Source organism: Bicyclus anynana, chromosome Z (assembly GCF_947172395.1).
Source record: "Bicyclus anynana chromosome Z, ilBicAnyn1.1, whole genome shotgun sequence".
Taxonomy (NCBI): domain Eukaryota; kingdom Metazoa; phylum Arthropoda; class Insecta; order Lepidoptera; family Nymphalidae; genus Bicyclus; species Bicyclus anynana.
Window position 1 is genome coordinate 15,383,188 of NC_069110.1, and position 18,722 is coordinate 15,401,909.

The following is an 18,722-nucleotide window of genomic DNA, read 5'->3' on the forward strand; positions in this document are numbered from 1 at the left end:
AGTTTTAGTTTTTATGTTACGTGGCTTATTTCCATCTTGGAAAATACCTTTAGCTTATTATTTTCTCTGTGATGGAATAAAGACTTTAAAAAGAATTCTTAGAGAAATAATTGAGGCAATATTTAAATCTGGATTTATTTTAAGAGCTACGATCTGTGATTAAGGTTCTGCAAATGTAGCTGCAATAAATTCATTAATAACTGATACACACAGAGAATGCCTTCATAATAGTAATGAAGACGCTGAAAATATATTTTATTATATGATTAATAACAACAAGGTATATCATATTCATGATGTTCCTCATTTGTTAAAATGCTTCTGTAATAATTTTCAGAAGAAGGACTTGATCATTGGAAATCAGCATGCTCAATGGGCTTTCATTGAACGGGCTTATGCTACTGATGGTGCAGGAGGACGTGCCAGAACCATAGATTTAAACGATAAACATATAAACCCAAGTTCCTACGATAAGATGAAGGTAATTATGCATTACATTATATTAGGAAATGCTTTCTGAGGGAAGGGAGTGTAACAACTTCAGCTTCCCTACTCCAGACTGAGAATTAATATGAACTGTAGATTATAACTCCATACCATTTTTCGGGGTTTATGGGGGTGACAAGCGCAATATAAGCGTTACAAATGAAGTGTAACTCTTTAGCCTCTGCACCTCAACTCCACTCTCACTTTCATGCGGTGGACCCCGTTACTTCAAGCAACTTTGTGGAAGACTAGGAGAAATCCCAGTGGGAAACAGAGTCGACAAACAGACGAGAGTACAGGAGGGATTACTGGCGCAAATATTTTGGTCCAATAATCTGGTGATCTTAAAGCGAGGGAAGAATCACGTAAGGCTTTATTAATTAACAAGAACAAGCCATATCATCACACGAATGTGTGTGTCTGTGTAAGTATGTTTGTACCTCCTTTACGCTGCGGCTTGCATACCGATTTGACTGAAATTTGGAACAGTTTACTCTGTATTAACACGGCTACTTTTATTGCGAAGAAAATCACAGTGGGATTTGTGTTGAGTAGCAAGCGTCTGTTAGTATATCATAATATCACATGGTGTTCCATATTTTGTTAAAATGCTTATCTAATATTTTTCAGAATACCTGGATCACTGGGCATCTGCATGCTCAATATGCTTCCATCAATGTTAAGAATATGCTACTGTTGGTGTAGGAGGAGGGTGTCCGAGAACATAAAAAATTACTTAAGATGAAGGTAATTACGTATTGATTTAACTAATTAACTAACAGCCCACTACAGCACCAGACTTGTCTCCATACAGGAGATAGATACGGATGTCAAATATTTAAATAAGGCTACACTAGAAGATTCGCTCTGATAATCCTTTTGACTAATTTTGTCATTTGTGGGGTGGGAATATTATGAGTGGTATATAATAGTATAATTTTTGTAACTAATATGTCTGAGAAATCTATAAATATAAAAGAAAGTCAGGTTTGTTACAACACTTATACCTCAAGAACAGCTGGACCGATTAGGCTAAAAATTGGTGGAGAGGAGCTTAGATCTAGGAGAAGAACATAGGATACTTATGGTAGAGGTAGAGTTGAGTAGAGTATGGTAGAGTAGGTGTTGGGTGGGAGTATGGTAGGGTAGCTGTTACTCTTTAACGCCGCAACTACTGAACCGATTTGGCTGAAATTTATAACGAAGATAGATATTACCCTGGATTAATTTAGGAATATCCCGGAAAATCTATGGTTCTCGCGGGATTTGTGAAAAACTGAACTTTCCACGTGGACGAAGTCGCGGGCATCCGCTAGTTTAATATAATTTTGGTAAAAATTGTTTACGATTTTTACGAAGGTAAATCAAAAAATCATGATAATTAATTTTACTTTACAGGTCAAATATGCTTCAGATGTCTTCAGTTTTAGAGGTGTACACTGCCTTACTTTGGAAAATGAAGTCATATTATAAAGAACTTCGTTATAGTGTTCCATATGTCAACATGACTGCCTCTGTGGTCCAGTGGTTAGTCTATGTGTTCACAAGGTCCTGGGTTCAAATCCTGGGTAGAGCTAAATGAGATACTGAGTTTTTCCTTCTTTTAAGAAATTTTTAGTTATAATTATCAGCCGTGAGTTGGAAAGTTGGTGGCATTACACCCCATTAGTTCTAGTTCACAAACGCCATTTAGATTGAAACTTTTTCTCCTTCTCCTAGAACTATGATTGAGGTGTCATTTTTTCGGAAACACATTTGAAAAGCTTTTGAAAAAATTAAAGGGCTGCTTGCAAAAATTGCAAAAGTTATAAACAATTAACTAAAATATAAGGGGTTTGTTTTTTTAATATCAAAAACTATTTAAGATATTTCCAATTTGCCAAAAGATTCAAAAAGAAGAGGAAAATTGCTAACAAAAACTATAACCTTTAGAAGTCTGGCTTAATATTTATTGAACTAAATAACCTCTGGATCTACTGATTGACTTCCAAATTCTTTTACCATGTTATTTGTGAGTTTCATAGGCATATTTTTATCCTCCTATTCTCACCAAAACGGGAACTACGCGGGTGAAACCGGGGGGCGTCAGCTAGTTATGTATATAAATTCTGTAGGATTTTAAATAATTTTAACAGTTGTAAACTATTTCCAGGAGAAATACTTTATACTTATATACATAATACTAATTTACTTAATTTTACCTTACAGGTCAATTATTATGCTTCGGACGTCTTCAGTTACAGAGGTACACTGTACACTGCCTTTTACTTGGGAAAATGAAGTCATACGAAGATCTTAGATATAGTGTTCCACAATTATGTTAACATAACTCTCTTACATACTTATAACATAAGCCTCTCTGGTTCAGTGGTTACCCTATGTGGTCACGAGGTCCGGGGTTATATAAGATACTGAGCTTTTCATCTAAGAAATTTTGACTTATAATTCTCAGTCCTTAGTTGGGAATTTAGTGGTGTTACACCCTGTGCCTCAGAGTGCATGTTAACTTGTCCCGGACAAGGCCACGTCCCGTAAATAATGGATAAAACGCAAATGGTAGATACGCCACCTAATTCTACAATTCTACGTTTTATACTAATTTACTACCCTCTATAAGTGTACAAGTTTTTAAAATAATGGTTTTTTCGATTCAAAATTAGATTTCATCATTTTTTACCGGACAATGTGTTTTAAATCGGGTCCTAATGAAAGAAAAATAATTATTACACAAAAAATAGTCAAATTAGTTATAGATAATAGGGTGGTGTATCTATCATATTAGTCTGATCTACATGTGCTCTTTAGTATAAAAAAAAAGTTCTCCATCTCCTATAAAAATGGTTGAGGTGTCATTCGATTCGGAATTGAATATACATAGTTTTTGAAAAATTTGAAGGCCCGCTCACTAAAATTGCAAAAGTTATAAATAATTCACTAAAAATGAAAAAGGGGTTCAAGCATTTTTATAGGAGACAGAACTTTTTTTTACTAAAGAGCAGTGACCACATTCCATCCAGTTTAAATGCGTTATATCCATTAATTACGCGACATCTGTCATATATTTTGTGAAGTAGTCATATAATTTTGTAACTGTACAATTTGGTATTTTACTGCATGGAAATGTTTACATTTTTATTAAAGAAATAAATAAAAGATTTTGCCTTTTTTTTATCATACAAAAGAAAAAGTCTAGTAACAATATAAATAATCGAGATAAACGAAACCGGCATATCAGAAGACCGGTAACATTTTGCGGTTATATGGGATAACCACAAATAGTACGGCATAACCTACTTTCACAAATCAATTTAACTACGGAATAAACCTACGACCCCTTCCAACCATTTTCAAATTACTACAAGCATTTCCGTTTCCGCCGTGTAGGCACATTCTACATATACATAGAATAGAAAGAGAGGGCAAAGGGATTTTTAATGAAGATTTGCCTTGTATGAGAGAGATAAAGGATAAATTTATGAATGAAATTTGTGGTTATATGATTTTAAAATTATGAATGAAATTCAAATTTCTCAAATGTGCTAAGCAGTTTCTATGAAGTAAGCTGTCTGTATCTTTTTAGCCGTTTGTGGTACAGACTACTTTAGTATTTTAGTCGAGTACGAACAATTTTTGGGCGGTAAATTTAAAAATTATTCGTACTCTCTAACTGGAATTTGATAATGTGATAGCCTAGTGGATATGACCTCTGCCTCCGATTCTGGAGGGTGTGGGTTCGAATCCGGTCTGGGTATGCACCACGAACTTTTCAGTTTAGTGCATTTTAAGAAATTAAATATTTAAATATCACGTGTCTCAAACGGTGAAGGAAAACATTGTGAGGAAACCTGCATACCAGAGAATATTATTAATTATTCTCTGCGTGTGTGAAGTCTGCCAATCCGCATTGGGCCAGCGTGGTGGACAATTGGCCTAATCCCCTCTCATTTTGAGAGGAGACTCGAGCTCAGCAGTGAGCCGAATATGGGTTGATAATGAATGATTACTCTCTAACTAGATCTCATGTCAGCCACTTCAATAGCAAACCATTGACAGCATTGGCGTATCTAGGATTATTTCCTGGGGTAGGCCCGGGGTGGGCCTACATATCACTGAACAGAGTGCAATGAGCAATATTTATGGACGCAGACCTCTGAAATGGCTCGACTTATTTATTATTTTTTCTTTGTATCTATGGTTGGTATCAGTAAAGATCTTAAATATGTTTCAAAATCTTTATTACGTTTTTCTTTATTATAAGTTGTAATTGTTATTATTTAATATTTTAAATGATATTTTGTGTAAAATTATTAGTATTTCGGCGTCCATCATAGAACTTCAAATTGGTAGCCCAGTACCCTAGTGGGCACTGAACGATTCTAGGATGGGCCCGGCCCACCCGGCCCACCCGGCCCACCCGCTATGTACGCCTATGATTGACTGATAAAATAGAACACTTGACGGCCGTTAATGTGCCGTTAATGTGTGCCTAGTTTGGACTATTTTAGTATTTTAGTCAAGTACAAACCGCCAACAAAAAAATCGTTCGTACTCGACTAAAATACTAAAGTAGTCCGAACTAGGCCTTAGTCGCGACAGTCATGCACGCGACCAATACACGATCAGTTATATCGTTTGTCAAGCCGTTAGCGCTGCAAGCATGTGAATTTACTTGTTCGTCAGCGGCTAATAAACTAATATTATCTACTATCGTCTTTGACTATTTAGACTATGGACCTGTTTCGTACCCAAATTCATCAACAAAAACGTCTGTCGTTTTTTGAGGGGGACGAGGTAAACTCACTCATCGAAAATATTTATCACCATTAAATATATCATGTGTCCACACACTACATACAACTATAAAGGAGATCATTCACGCTCCATACATTTTTGGGCTCTTTTTGAAAGTACCGGCCAACAAAAAAAAAATGGCACGACTCGTTAGAATTAGCTATTTGGAGCAATAGTTAATATGGCATAAAAGTTGTCAGGTGGCTCTGAACCAAGTTATACAGGTTCGACGATTCGTTATTTCCATACATTTTGTCAATTTTCAAAAGTGCCCGCTAAGAAAAAAAACTGATACGTATCGTTAGAACTGCCCATTTGGAACAATAGTTAGTATGACACAAATGTTGTAAGATTGCTCTGAATCAAGTTATACAGGTTCAATGACTCGTCACTTCTATACATATTTTTTGAGTTTTGTAAGTGACCACCTACAATATAAATAATACGTATTGCTATTTTTTTTCGTTGGCCGGCACTTTCAAAAAGGGCCCAAAATGAATGATCTCCTTTGACTAGCAATACACACACTAATACAAATAAATAATTTTTACACTGACTAAAAAACACATCGCTTAGACTATCCACAGAATATATACATAGAATATTTGATTACTTGATCGATTTTTTGCTGTTTCGTCAGAAGAATCGATTCTTTTTAGAAATTGTTTTTATTACAAATTTATAAAATTAATGAAGAAATACTTACAAATAAAACGTTACTCCATCTTTTACCAAACTACAAATTTTTGGCCATTTTTTATGCCATTCAACTACACATACTACACACACCGGCATTTTTAGGGAGCTCTTTACACGACGAAAACGATTACAACAATGAAACATCGATTCCATTGCAACAGTTTTTATAAACGCGTTAGATCATTGATTTTTAATCTTTGCCTGAGGGGAACGGTTAGCGAGGCAGGTCCTTTTATTAATGATCAAATACAAAATTCTAAAAACGAATACTTTCTTGAGTCAGTACGACACAAAGCGTCGCATCAGTAATTTTCAATATTATTCAAGAAAAATGGCGTCTCATGTTTATAAATATGTTAAAAATTGTTGACAAAAACCACAAAAACTAAAGAAATAATATGGAGTATTTTTTATTGGTAGATAATTATTTATTATTATATTAGTTTACGTAAATGTTATTAGTGTTAAATTTTGAAATGCAAATTATGAAAACAGTTTGTATACCCGGATGTCAAGAAGACGCGCGACGTTTGTTTTTTTTATAGGTTTTTACAGAATAAAGACTCATTCTGAATCATCTTTATTCTGCGTTAATAATAATAATAATAATAATAATAATTTTTAATAAAGGTAAAAACACCCAGTATACATATTACATAAAAATTATAAAATAGTGCAAAAAATAATATACAATACAATTTAATTTTTACAATTAAAAACTTACGTGCTAACTAAGAAGGTATTTTAACCTTCTTAGTTAGCACGTAAGTTTTTACTCTTTCCAGGCGACATTCTAGTCCGGAGTAAAGACTATTTTCTATTATGGTCTTGATGCACAGATAGCCAATATGTAAACAAAGGGCTATAGTAATACCTACCTATCTACCAGCAGATATATTTAAGTTTGCACTTTCTAAAAGTAGAATCACAAGAAACACCATTAAAACGATCTGATTTCAAGAACTATATCAAATAAAAGAATACGTCAAAAACAATCAGATGGACATATAGAAGTTTCACAGGACGTAAATGATTCCTTTAAATGGCGCCTGCGTGCTTCAAGGTGGAACTTTGTAATATTATGAATGTTTTTGAAAGATACATAGAACTGTTTGACAATAAGTTATCCTTCAAAGCATTTTAAAAACTACGTAGGTGAGAATGAGACAAACATATTTTTACTCATACGGTTCATATTTTCATCGCACTTGTATAACTAAAAATTATATAGACAACTTAGGGCCCTTCCTCCTTACTCTTTCTTCATTGGTACCGAATCGTAAATCTATGGTGAAACCTAATCGCAGATGGTGCCTCTGCAATTTGGTTCCATAATATACTATGGCCCGTGGCGTTTTATAGCGGGAAATTTAAAGTAGCGCGTTTAGAAATTTGATAAACCGGTATTAAAAAAGCTTTAAGACATACTAGCGGACGCCCGCGACTTCGTCCGCGTGAAACCCTAGTACTACCCCTACTCCTACCCTACCCCTACCCCTTCCTTACCCCTACCCTACCCCGACCCTACCCTACTTCTACCCTACCCCTAACCTACCTCTACCCTACCCCTACCCCTTCCTTACCCCTACCCTACCCCGACCCTACCCTACCCCTACCCTACCCCTAACCTACCTCTACCCTACCCCTTCTGTATAGATAGATGAGTGTGACTTTACATTTGACCTTAATTATACAGGGTGCTCGGGAGTATTTCTCATATTTTCAAGGTGTTAACGAGTCCACTTATAGGAGCTGAACTGCATATCTAATATAGTTTTACTAAAAAATATTTTTTTCATGTTTTCATACAAAGTAATTCAAATAATTCCTACTATCCATTTCAATAAAAATAGAAAAGAGTGAAATAGGGATAGGGTAATATATAAAAAAACACATTTATAAAAATTGGTGTGTGTATTACCAGAAACATGCTTAAAAATAATGTGATTCGATAACTTTCAAAGTTCTTCCCATAAAGGTTTAAAGAGGGGTTTAAAGAGGGGTTGGGGTTAAAGTTTTTTCAATTTAAATCATTCATGTTTTAAGTTACATTTTTGTAAAAGGGTTAATGGACTAATGTATAAATACATATAGGTTATGGGGTTAAATACGGAAAGATAGAATACACCGATTTTTACACGGACGAAGTCTACATTATATTTAAACTAAACTACATTATCTACTGAATAAACTAAATTTTACTTGAATATGCATCGACTATTAACATTGGAATCGCAGTCAAGCAATCTAGGTACTTAGCAGGGGCGTAGCTGCCGCCGTATCAGCCTTATCAATGATACGGGGCCCCCAGACTACAGGGGGCCCCTGAGCCCCTGACTTGTGTAAGCAATAATTAGTAAAATTTAGGTAATCCACAATCTCTTATTTTCCCTTGCTTAGCTCAAAGTTGAAAACATCTTATATAGATTAAGGCACTGACATATTTCTTTAAAGCAAGTAATTTTGTTTCTTTTGTGAGAAATCTTTACCCATTATTTGGGCCCCTACTAATTTTGATACAGGGCCCCCTCTAAGGCACGCTAGGCCACTGGTACTTAGGTAACTTTCGAAAAGAAGGTGAAGGTGAATTCAACGGTCTCCGTGGCGCAGTGGATATACAAGACGGAGGTCCTGGGTTCGATCCACGGCTGGGCCGATTGAGGTTTTCTTAATTGGTCCAGGTCTGTCTAGTGGGAGGCTTCGGCTATGGCTAGTTACCACCCTACCGACAAAGACTGCAGCATACCGCCAAGCGATTTAGCGTTCCGCTACGATGTCGTGTAGAAACCGAAAGGGGTGTGAATTTTCATCCTCCTCATATCAAGTTAATCTGCTTCCATCTTAGATCGCATCATCACTTACCATCAGGTGAGATAAAAAAAAATAATTGAAATCTCTGTATTGAAAGTAAAGGATTCGATTAATACCTTGTTGACCATTGTATGAAGTGTAGAAAATAAAAAACCAGATTGATATCCAAATGGTTTATTTATTAGCGGTGTGAAAAAAAAAATAAGAGAACATTGAGCGGCATGTATGCAAATACGAAAGGCACTTACAATCTAAAATAAGTATTACAAAAATTATAGGCTAGGCGAGTGGTTTTGTTGGCTTTCAAAATATCAGTGTGAACAGAGATTACTTAAGTAATAACATCTAATGATGATGCATCTAATGAACAGAGATGCGATCGAACTGCAAAAATAACAAAAAATTAAACTTAAAACTACTATAACCTAATAACTACCTAATATAAAAATGTATGAGCAGGTGGACCAATACATTTTTTCGCAAAGAAATAAAAAGCAAAGTATGCAAATACGAAAGGCACTTACAATCTAAAATAAGTATTACAAAAATTATAGGCTAGGCGAGTGGTTTTGTTGGCTTTCAAAATATCAGTGTGAATAGAGACTACTTAAGTGATGACAGATTGCAGCATCTAATGATGATGATGCATCTAATGAACAGAGATGCGATCGAACTGCAAAAATAACAAAAAATAAAATTAAAACTACTATAACCTAATAACTACCTAATATAAAAATGTATGAGCAGGTGGACCAATACATTTTTTCGCAAAGAAATAAAAAGCAAAAATATAAACAAACATTATTATCGCAAAGAACCAATCACAAAATGGATAAGTAACAGGAATATCAATCTATTCCTAGTGTGGGGTATAGTTATACTTAATACACAAAAAACAAACTAGAAAATATACACTGTCTCTAAATATAAAACTAATTAATTAATAACTATTTTACTAAACCTCGTTTTTTTTTTTTTTTTTACTTTTTTGTTTTTTTTGTTTTTTTTGTTTTTTTTTTTTTTTATTTAGCAAACCCTTTGATTTTTTACCAAACCTCTTAATCTATTTTTTTTAGAAACAGGAATATCAATCTATTCCTAGTGTGTGGTATAGTTAAACATAATACTTAACGAACAAACAATAGACACTATGTCTCTAAATATAGAACTAATTAATTAAAAACTATTTTACTAAACCTCTTCAATTTTTTTTATTTTTTTGTTTTTTTAGCAAACCCTTTGATTTTTTTAGCAAACCTCTTAATCTATTTTTATTAACAAACGATACATATAATAGATATGTAATGTTAAAAGAACCAATCACAAAATGGATAAGTAACAGGAATATCAATCTATTCCTAGTGTGTGGTATAGTTATACATAATACCCAACAAACAAACAATAGACACTTAGTCTCTAAATATAAAACTAATTAATTAAAAACTATTTTACTAAACCTCTTGTTTTTTTTGGTTTTTTTTTTACTTTTTTGTTTTTTTTTTGTTTTTTTAGCAAACCCTTTGATTTTTTTACCAAACCTCTTAATCTAATTTTTTTTTAAACTAACTATAACTATAAGTTTTTACTAAAGGGAATTGGTGTTTAACATTTAAGTCTTAACAATTTCTTTTTTAACATATTTTTATTTTTTCATGTTAAGTTATGACTTAAAGTATTGACGTACTTAATAGTACGCATTACGAATATGTTCTGGGTTTTGTGTAACAATCTGGAACAAAATAAATATATATTAATATAAAATATAATTAATCATCGTCATCACTCAATTGAAAAGTGATTGGAGCTTAGAACCACCATACAGCTCCCATTCGAGTTGGACAGCTTATGTCAGCCACTGACGATCAAGTAAGCTCACATGCCTACCGTTAGCGCTGCAAGCATGTGGGCTTATCGGATGGTGAGTGACTAGCATTAGGATGCTTATCTATACTTATAATAAAACTATAACAGGTCAAATTCTATACATTGAAGATATTTTAAAAATTTTAGTTGGAGGGTATTAATCTCTACAGATACTTGATTTTTTATGTTGTATTTTTTGTCTGTCTGTTCGTGATTTTGTTGACTGGGCATCACGCTGAAACTACTAAATAAATTTAAATGAAACTTAATACGATTAGAGACCATAATACGTTGTAGCTTAGCATACTTTTGTCGCGACAGTAAAATAAAAATTGGGTAAAATAGGGGTTGAAATTTTGTATGGAAACACATTTATTTTTCAAGTTATATTTGTAAAAATTGGTACGTAAAATCTTCTACAAAAATAATAAAAATAATGGAGTCGAAAACTTTCAAAAGTCTTCCCTAAAGAGTTAAAAAGGGGTTGAAGTATTTTTAATATAAATCGTTCATGACTTAAGTTATATTTTTGTAAAATGATAAGTGGGCTATTTATTATATATAAATCGTCCGAAAATATAATTAAAAGGGAATGAAATAGGGGTTGAAATTAACATCGATGTTCACGTGGACGAAGTTGCTAGCGTCTGCTAGTATAGCTATAAACATGGTGATTGATGGTAGTAGATACTTCCCCGGACGAAGTCGTTCACGTAAAGTTAATATTATAGATAGTAATCATGATAAACATTTGACAGAAATGACCTTAACTACGTCATTTTATGTTAGAAAATCTCCACTTTACATGTTGGGTTGTTTTTTAGAGTAGGTACCTCACCTACTCTAAAAAACATTTTTCAAAATTTATTTTACGTCTTTGTTGACAATTTTATTGAACATAGTCATACTAAATTTCAGCTTTCTAGTACTTAGTCTTTGAGCTTCGCTGCGGACAGACAGACGAACGTGACGAAACTGTAAGTAGGCATGAAACGATACGAGTAAATACAAGTACGTACTCGATACTTTTGCTCCGATACCAAGTACTTTTAGTATCGATACTTTGAAATTAAGAATCGAGTAGGTATCGGTTAAAAGTACTCATATCAGTACTTATAGCAATCACACTATTTTCTTTTAACATAATTGAAAATTGCATATCTTAAATTGAAGTTTTTGAACGCATCCTAGCCTTTGTTTTGTTTGTGTAGTTGGCAAGCTTGTTTGTCTATGCCCGATAAAAACAAACAAAGCCTCAACTCTTTATTTTATTATACTCTACTGTTTTAACAGTAGATTTGCTGTTTTTACATTGATGTCCATGTTTTCTGTTTCATTTCTATTTTTTACTGTTTTTCAACTAGCGTTCAGCACCACCTATTACACTACTATGCAAACATTTTTTGATAACTACTACGTAATAAAACGCAACAATGACACTATATGGATGTATCTTCTCTTGTCGGGATTCAAAAAAAATGTATAATTAAAGAAAAATCGAGTATGACAATACTGAAGTCTGAGGATGAGGCAATTGAAAATGAAACTGAAAACTTATTTTACTTTATTTTTTTTGTTTTTGTTGTGATTATTAATAAATCAATTATTATAAATAAATAAATCAATAATTATTAATAAATAATTAGAATATTGTTTATTGATTAAAATAAATGATATGCCTTTTATACTTTAACTACTGCTTTCTACTGTTTTTTTTAATGATGAGTTGATGTTTTTTAGTTTTTTGAGGTTGGCAACTCTCCGTCGCGGCATCGCCACTTCGCCAGTCGCCATTGATTGACATTGTTTTAACTTTTAATTCGTTTTGTGTTCCTCTCCACAAGTTAATCCTAGCCTTTAACAGTAATCGGTGTTTGTTTTGTGTTCAAAGCATTTCAAGCAAGGTTTTAAGTGTTTGAAAATGGGGCCACCGAAATCTAGTGTGTGGCAGTATTTCACAAAAACCGACGAGAAAACCGCGAGCTGTAAGAAATGCTTTAAAACCGTGCGGTTCTGTGGCAATACTTCTAATTTGCATAAGCATTTAAAAAGCCACCCTGATTATACTGCACCTGTTAATAATAACGACAAGATTTCAGTGTAAGTACATACGATATTTATATTTATCTACATTAAATGAAGTACCTGTTTTGTTGTCAATTGTGAGTAGTGTTGTGATACGTTACTTTACCGATATCGATTCACTTCAGCATACTGAAAGTATTCGCTGGTATCGATAACGTATAAATAATGGAATTTACCTTTAAAGTTTTTTTTCTGCCTTGTGATACCGAAGTAAATAGTAATAGTAAATAGTAGCACTGATGTTATGACTATTTAATTATTTTCAGGAGAAAGAAAAAGGAAACTGATCATTTTGCAGAAGTAAGAAGTCAAAGTAAAGAAATAGTTCCTGTTTTGCCTGGAGTCTCGACATTGACATCTACAAAGTCTAATACACAGTCTGAGTCTGACTCGGATCTGCATCTAATGCAAATGCGTGGTGATAATACATTAAAATGTATGTTTGAAAATGTCACTTCACAAAAAAGTAAGTAGCCATAAAAAAAATAGATAAAATCTGGTTGGTTAATTTTAATTACATGTACGAAATTTGCTCTGTTTCAGAGGGTGGCATGAAATATAATAACATAAATATGTGCATTTTGTATTTTATATGCAAGGATATGCGACCGTTCAATGTTGTGGAAGGAGAAGGCTTTTTGAAATTAATGAAGGAATTGGCCCCTTATTACAAAGTACCTTCGTCGACACACTTTAAAAAGTTGCTCTGTGACAAATACGACATTGTGAAGATGGAGTATACTTTAAGAATATCTAATGCAACTGAGCTATGTGTGACTCTTGATATATGGACAGAAACCATGAATGAAAAGAGTTTTTTGGGCGTTACAGTACATTTTTTAGAGAAAACAGCCCTTACCAGTTCGAATATTGCTACTAGAGAACTCCAATCAAACCATACAGCAGAGTACATATCTGAAGTATTTGGCGAAATTCTTAAGGGTTGGGATATACCACTGTCTAAAGTAACTTGCGCAGTTACAGACAACGGCGCTAATATGGTTGCCGCGATCAAAAAAACTCTTGGTGATGCAAAACATTTGCCGTGCTTTGCACATACAATTAATTTGATAGTAGATTCATCATTAAAAAATACGTCAACTGTAATTACTAGTTTAATCAACAAAGTTAGAGATATTGTTAAATGGGTTAAAAACAGTGTTATACAATCAGACAAACTAAGAAAAATTCAGATTGATAGTGGAGTTCCTGAGGGAAGTACCAAAAAATTTATTCTTGACGTTAAGACGCGCTGGAATTCACTATATTATATGGTTGATAGATTTTTAGATATGTCCAAAATTGCTGCACAACTACTACTCGATGCTACAGACAGTCCTGAATTGGGTTCTGGACAGGAAATCGAAATATTAAAACAGTTGATACCATTGTTACAACCTTTCGAATTTGTTACCCGAGAATCGTCAGGCCAGAATTATGTTACATTATCCAAAGTCATACCAATGATTAATTGTCTCACAACGCAACTAACGAAATTTTCATCGTCAATGGAATGTGTCACTCAATTGCAAACAAAACTACTAGCTGAATGTAAAAAAAGATTTGGTTTAATTGAATTTAACACACTTGCAGCGTTGGCAACAATTTTAGATCCACGGTTCAAAAACCTCCATTTTCAAGACGCAAATGCATGTGGCAGGGCAATACAAAAATTAAAAAACATTATTAAAGAAGATACGTCAATTTCAACCAGTGGGTCTGAAGATGAAACCGCCAACGAAGATTTTGATTTTTGGTCACATCACAAACAACTTGCAGTTGGCCAGAAGCGGAGGCGTGCTTCCTCAAAAGCCGATGAAGTGTCAATTTATTTGGCTAATCCAGTCTGCGCTTTAAAAGCCAACCCATTAGAGGAATGGGAGGATTTAAAGCCCGTATTCCCGGCGTTATACAAACAAGCACGCATATATTTGAACGTAGTAGGTACTTCTGTACCTTGCGAAAGGTTGTTTTCCAAAGCTGGCGCAACAGTCACTGCTTCCAGAAATCGCCTAACTGGGAAACATTTGGAAAAGTTAATATTTTTAGGTAGCACTACGAAGTCAGACTTTTTTTCATAAATGTAAAACAATAAAGAATACTTATACATGTTACGGTTTTTTCTCAAAAAACTTCCAAAAACGATTCGATACGAGTAAGTATCGATACTTTTCAATTGATACTGAGTAAGTATCGATACTTCACGACCAATACAGTATCGAGTAAAAGTATCGATACCTCAATGGTATCGTTTCATCCCTAACTGTAAGGATTACCTTACTATGGTATCCTTACATACTACTACTATATGTACGACTACGGAACCCTAAAAGCGACAAACGATTCATTATTTGAATAGTACATATAGTAATTTTGCTGTTCTGAGGCAGATATGGCACTCACAAGCAATAAAGTGGCATTCATGAACACTTACCTTTATCTCCAGCGAGCCCTCTGTACGCCGCTCGCGGGGAGCGGGGCCAGGGCGGCTGATAGCGCGGCTGTCGCCGATCGGCGTGGCGAACGCTACGCTGACGGCGAGGGCGGCATGAGATGAAAAAGACATCGTGTGTGGCGATCTGCAACAATACCATTGTGTGTAAGGCAGCGTTTGTGGCATCTTTTTTTTTATTATTCTGTAAAGAAGTTAGCCCTTGACTACAATCTCACCTGATGATAAGTGATGATGCAATCTAAGATGGAAGCGAGCTAACTTGTTAGGAGGAGGATGAAAATCCACACCCCTGCTTTCGGTTTCTACACTATATATTATATACACATTATATCGCTAAATCGCTTGGCGGTATTGTGGTAAGTAGCCACGACCGAAACCACCAGCCAGACCTGGACCAATTAAGAAAAGCTCAATCAGCCCAGCCGGGGATCGAACCCAGGACCTCCTTGTAAATCCACCGCGCAAAGGAAAACATCGTGAGGAAACCAGCATACTAGAAAATTTTCTTAATTCTCTGCGTGTGTGAAGTCTGCTAATCCGCATTGGGCCAGCGTGGTGGACTATTGGCCTAAGCCTTCTCATTCTGAGAGGAGACTCGAGCTCAGCAGTGAGCCGAATATGGGTTGATAACTACTATACCACTGCGCCACGGAGGCCGTCAAACTTCTTGCCGTCTTACCGGCAAAGACGTAAAGCTCAATGTCGCTACAGTCACAAACGCCGCTACCTACAGCTAGAAGCGGCGTTTCGTAGTGTGTGGCGGCCACTGGCGTCACCGGCAGTGTGCGGCGAGTCCATATAAAATTTATAAAATCTATAGAAAATAGTGACGGTGTTTTGTGGGTGTGTTCCGTATACGGGGATACTAGGCGATTTATGATTATTATTATTATTATTAGAGGACTCATTAAAATCGAAAAATAAGAAAAATATTGTGATGAATAGGGAAAGACCAAACCATAAACAGCGTCCTTTATAACAATATTTATTATTATAAATGAGAAAACATTAAGACGGAATAATTAATTAATTAACAAAAAAAACTTACTTTACAGTGAAGTGCAGTGCAGCAGTTTTCACGGGACGCGGGGGCCATGATTCGCTATAATAGAAAAAAATAATTATAAATTAAAAAATGTAACAAAACCAACGTTAAAAGTACTTAGTGAAAAATCCGAGAAACAAAACAAATGATGCCTCAATAGGTTGAAATTCAAAATTATATCGTGAAGCCAGTATGAAATGATGCGCGTACCCAGGTATCTAAATAATTATACTTATTACTTACGCAAGTAAGTATACTTATCACTTACTTGTGTTACATTACGCGTAGTATTTAGTATTACACGTAGTATTTACACAAGTAAGAATACATATCATTTGTGTAAAAATGCAAATAATAAAAATCTAATGGAGCATTACAAGTAAAAGAAAAAACGACATATTAAATTTCAAATACGCATCTACTAAAAATTAACAAAACAAAAATTAACAGCGTCCATTTATAACATTATCCATTTTTAACTACTAAAAATTAACTAAGGTGATTTAAAATAGTGTTTTTGATTTTGTAAAATGAAATAAATAAAATCTATTAAATATATGGCCTTTTGAAAATATATATTTTAACCGAGTTAACTGAATTTTATATTACATAAAAAATTCAATACAATTCCTAACTTCTACTGAAAATTAAAAAGAAAACGTGGCACACGCACCTTACAAAATAGTGGAATGATTCATGTGTAAACGCGAACAATAAATTTGAAAAAAAAAAACGTTAAAAATGTACGAAAACAAGTAGTAATTAACTAGTACTAATTAAATCATATGCCGTGATAGCCCAGTGAATATGACCTCTGCCTCCGATTCCGGAGGATGTAGGTTCGAATCCGGTCCGGGGCATGCACCTCCAACTTTTCAGTTGTGTGCATTTTAAGAAATTAAATATCACGTGTCTCAAACGGTGAAGGAAAACATCGTGAGGAAACCTGCATACCAGAGAATTTTCTTAATTCTCTGCGTGTGTGAAGTCTGCCAATCCGCATTGGGCCAGCGTGGTGGACTGTTGGCCTAACCCCTCGCATTCTGATAGGAGACTCGAGCTCAGCAGTGAGCCGAAAATGGGTTGATAACATACAATTAAAGCATTATATGAAATGAAATTATAAAAATTAAAAAAAATAGTAAAAACTAAAAAAACACGTGGCTAGTGGAGGCTAAGACAAAATGGCGGAGAGGTAAATAGTAGTTGAAATGTTGTTGAAAAAATGTTTGAAATGTACGAAGACTAGTAGTAATTAAAGCATTAAATGAAATGAAAATATAAAACAAATAAAATAGTAAAAACTACAAAACACGTGGCTAGTGGAGGCTAAGACAAAATGGCGGAGAGGTAAACAGTAGTTGAAATGTTGTTGAAAAATGTTAAAAATGTACGAAGACTAGTAGTAATTAAAGCATTAAATGAAATGAAAATATAAAACAAATAAAATAGTAAAAACTAATAAACACGTGGCTAGTGGAGGCTAAGACAAAATGGCGGAGAGGTAAATAGTAGTTGAAATGTTGTTGAAAAAATGTTTAAAATGTACGAAGACTAGTAGTAATTAAAGCATTAAATGAAATGAAAATATAAAACAAATAAAATAGTAAAAACTAAAAAACACGTGGCTAGTGGAGGCTAAGACAAAATGGCGGAGAGGTTAACAGTAGTTGAAATGTTGAGAGAAACTTACCCCCCGCGTCCAACAGCAAATTGCGCTGAGAGCGGCTTGTTCTTCAAGTTTTTACTAATCTACGTTAGCAAAAACGATGCCGCCAATGTGCCGCCAGTCGCAACCTACGGAGTTCAAATGATTAATATACCACGCAGAAAAACCCAAAAAGAACTTATAAGCCTGCGTTCTTAAGAGATAGAACGATAAAATAATTTTAATACGTAGGAATCTACTTTATAAAATATACCAATAATTAAACTAAAGAGGATCGCCATAAACGCCATAAAAAATAATTTAATACAATATTGACGATTAATACATGGTTTAACCAAGTTAACTGAATTTGATATTAAATAAAAACCAGCTAAATATGTTTAAAAATCTACTAGAAACTCAATTAAGACACGTGGGCACAAACAACATGATTTTAAAATATTTTCGACAGCATGTTAAAAATTAACGAAAAGAAAGAAAAAGTACTTTAACAAACTACAAAAGTAATGTAAAAACCAGTAAAACCTAGGCATAGCAATTGAAACGGTCAAAAATTCAAACACGTGTTTAGTGGAGACTAATTTGAAGACAAAATGGCGGAGAATAGAACAGTATGGTATATGAAATGAGAGAAACTTACCCTCGCGTTTTTCGCAGCAGAATAGGCCGAGCGCGGACGCTCCGCGGTTTTTATACCAATAGATAGGACTACCTTAGACAAAAGCGATGTAACTGATTTGAATTAAAAGTAAATTCTGAAATGACAACAACTTTTTTAAAACTTTAGTATTATTTATGATAGAACTAGCAGACGTCTC

At 34.2% G+C, this 18,722-nt stretch overlaps 1 protein-coding gene across 1 annotated transcript; it reads left to right on the forward strand.

The window, feature by feature from the left end:
- The first annotated feature begins 11,551 nt into the window (after positions 1 to 11,551).
- On the forward strand, positions 11,552 to 14,844 carry LOC112050772 (zinc finger BED domain-containing protein 4). The gene is made up of 3 exons (XM_024089117.2): positions 11,552 to 12,750; positions 13,002 to 13,201; positions 13,279 to 14,844. The coding sequence occupies exons 1-3, from the start codon at positions 12,572 to 12,574 to the stop codon at positions 14,814 to 14,816; spliced, it is 1,917 nt and encodes a 638-aa protein (XP_023944885.2). The 5' UTR covers positions 11,552 to 12,571; the 3' UTR covers positions 14,817 to 14,844.
- The last annotated feature ends 3,878 nt before the right edge of the window (positions 14,845 to 18,722 follow it).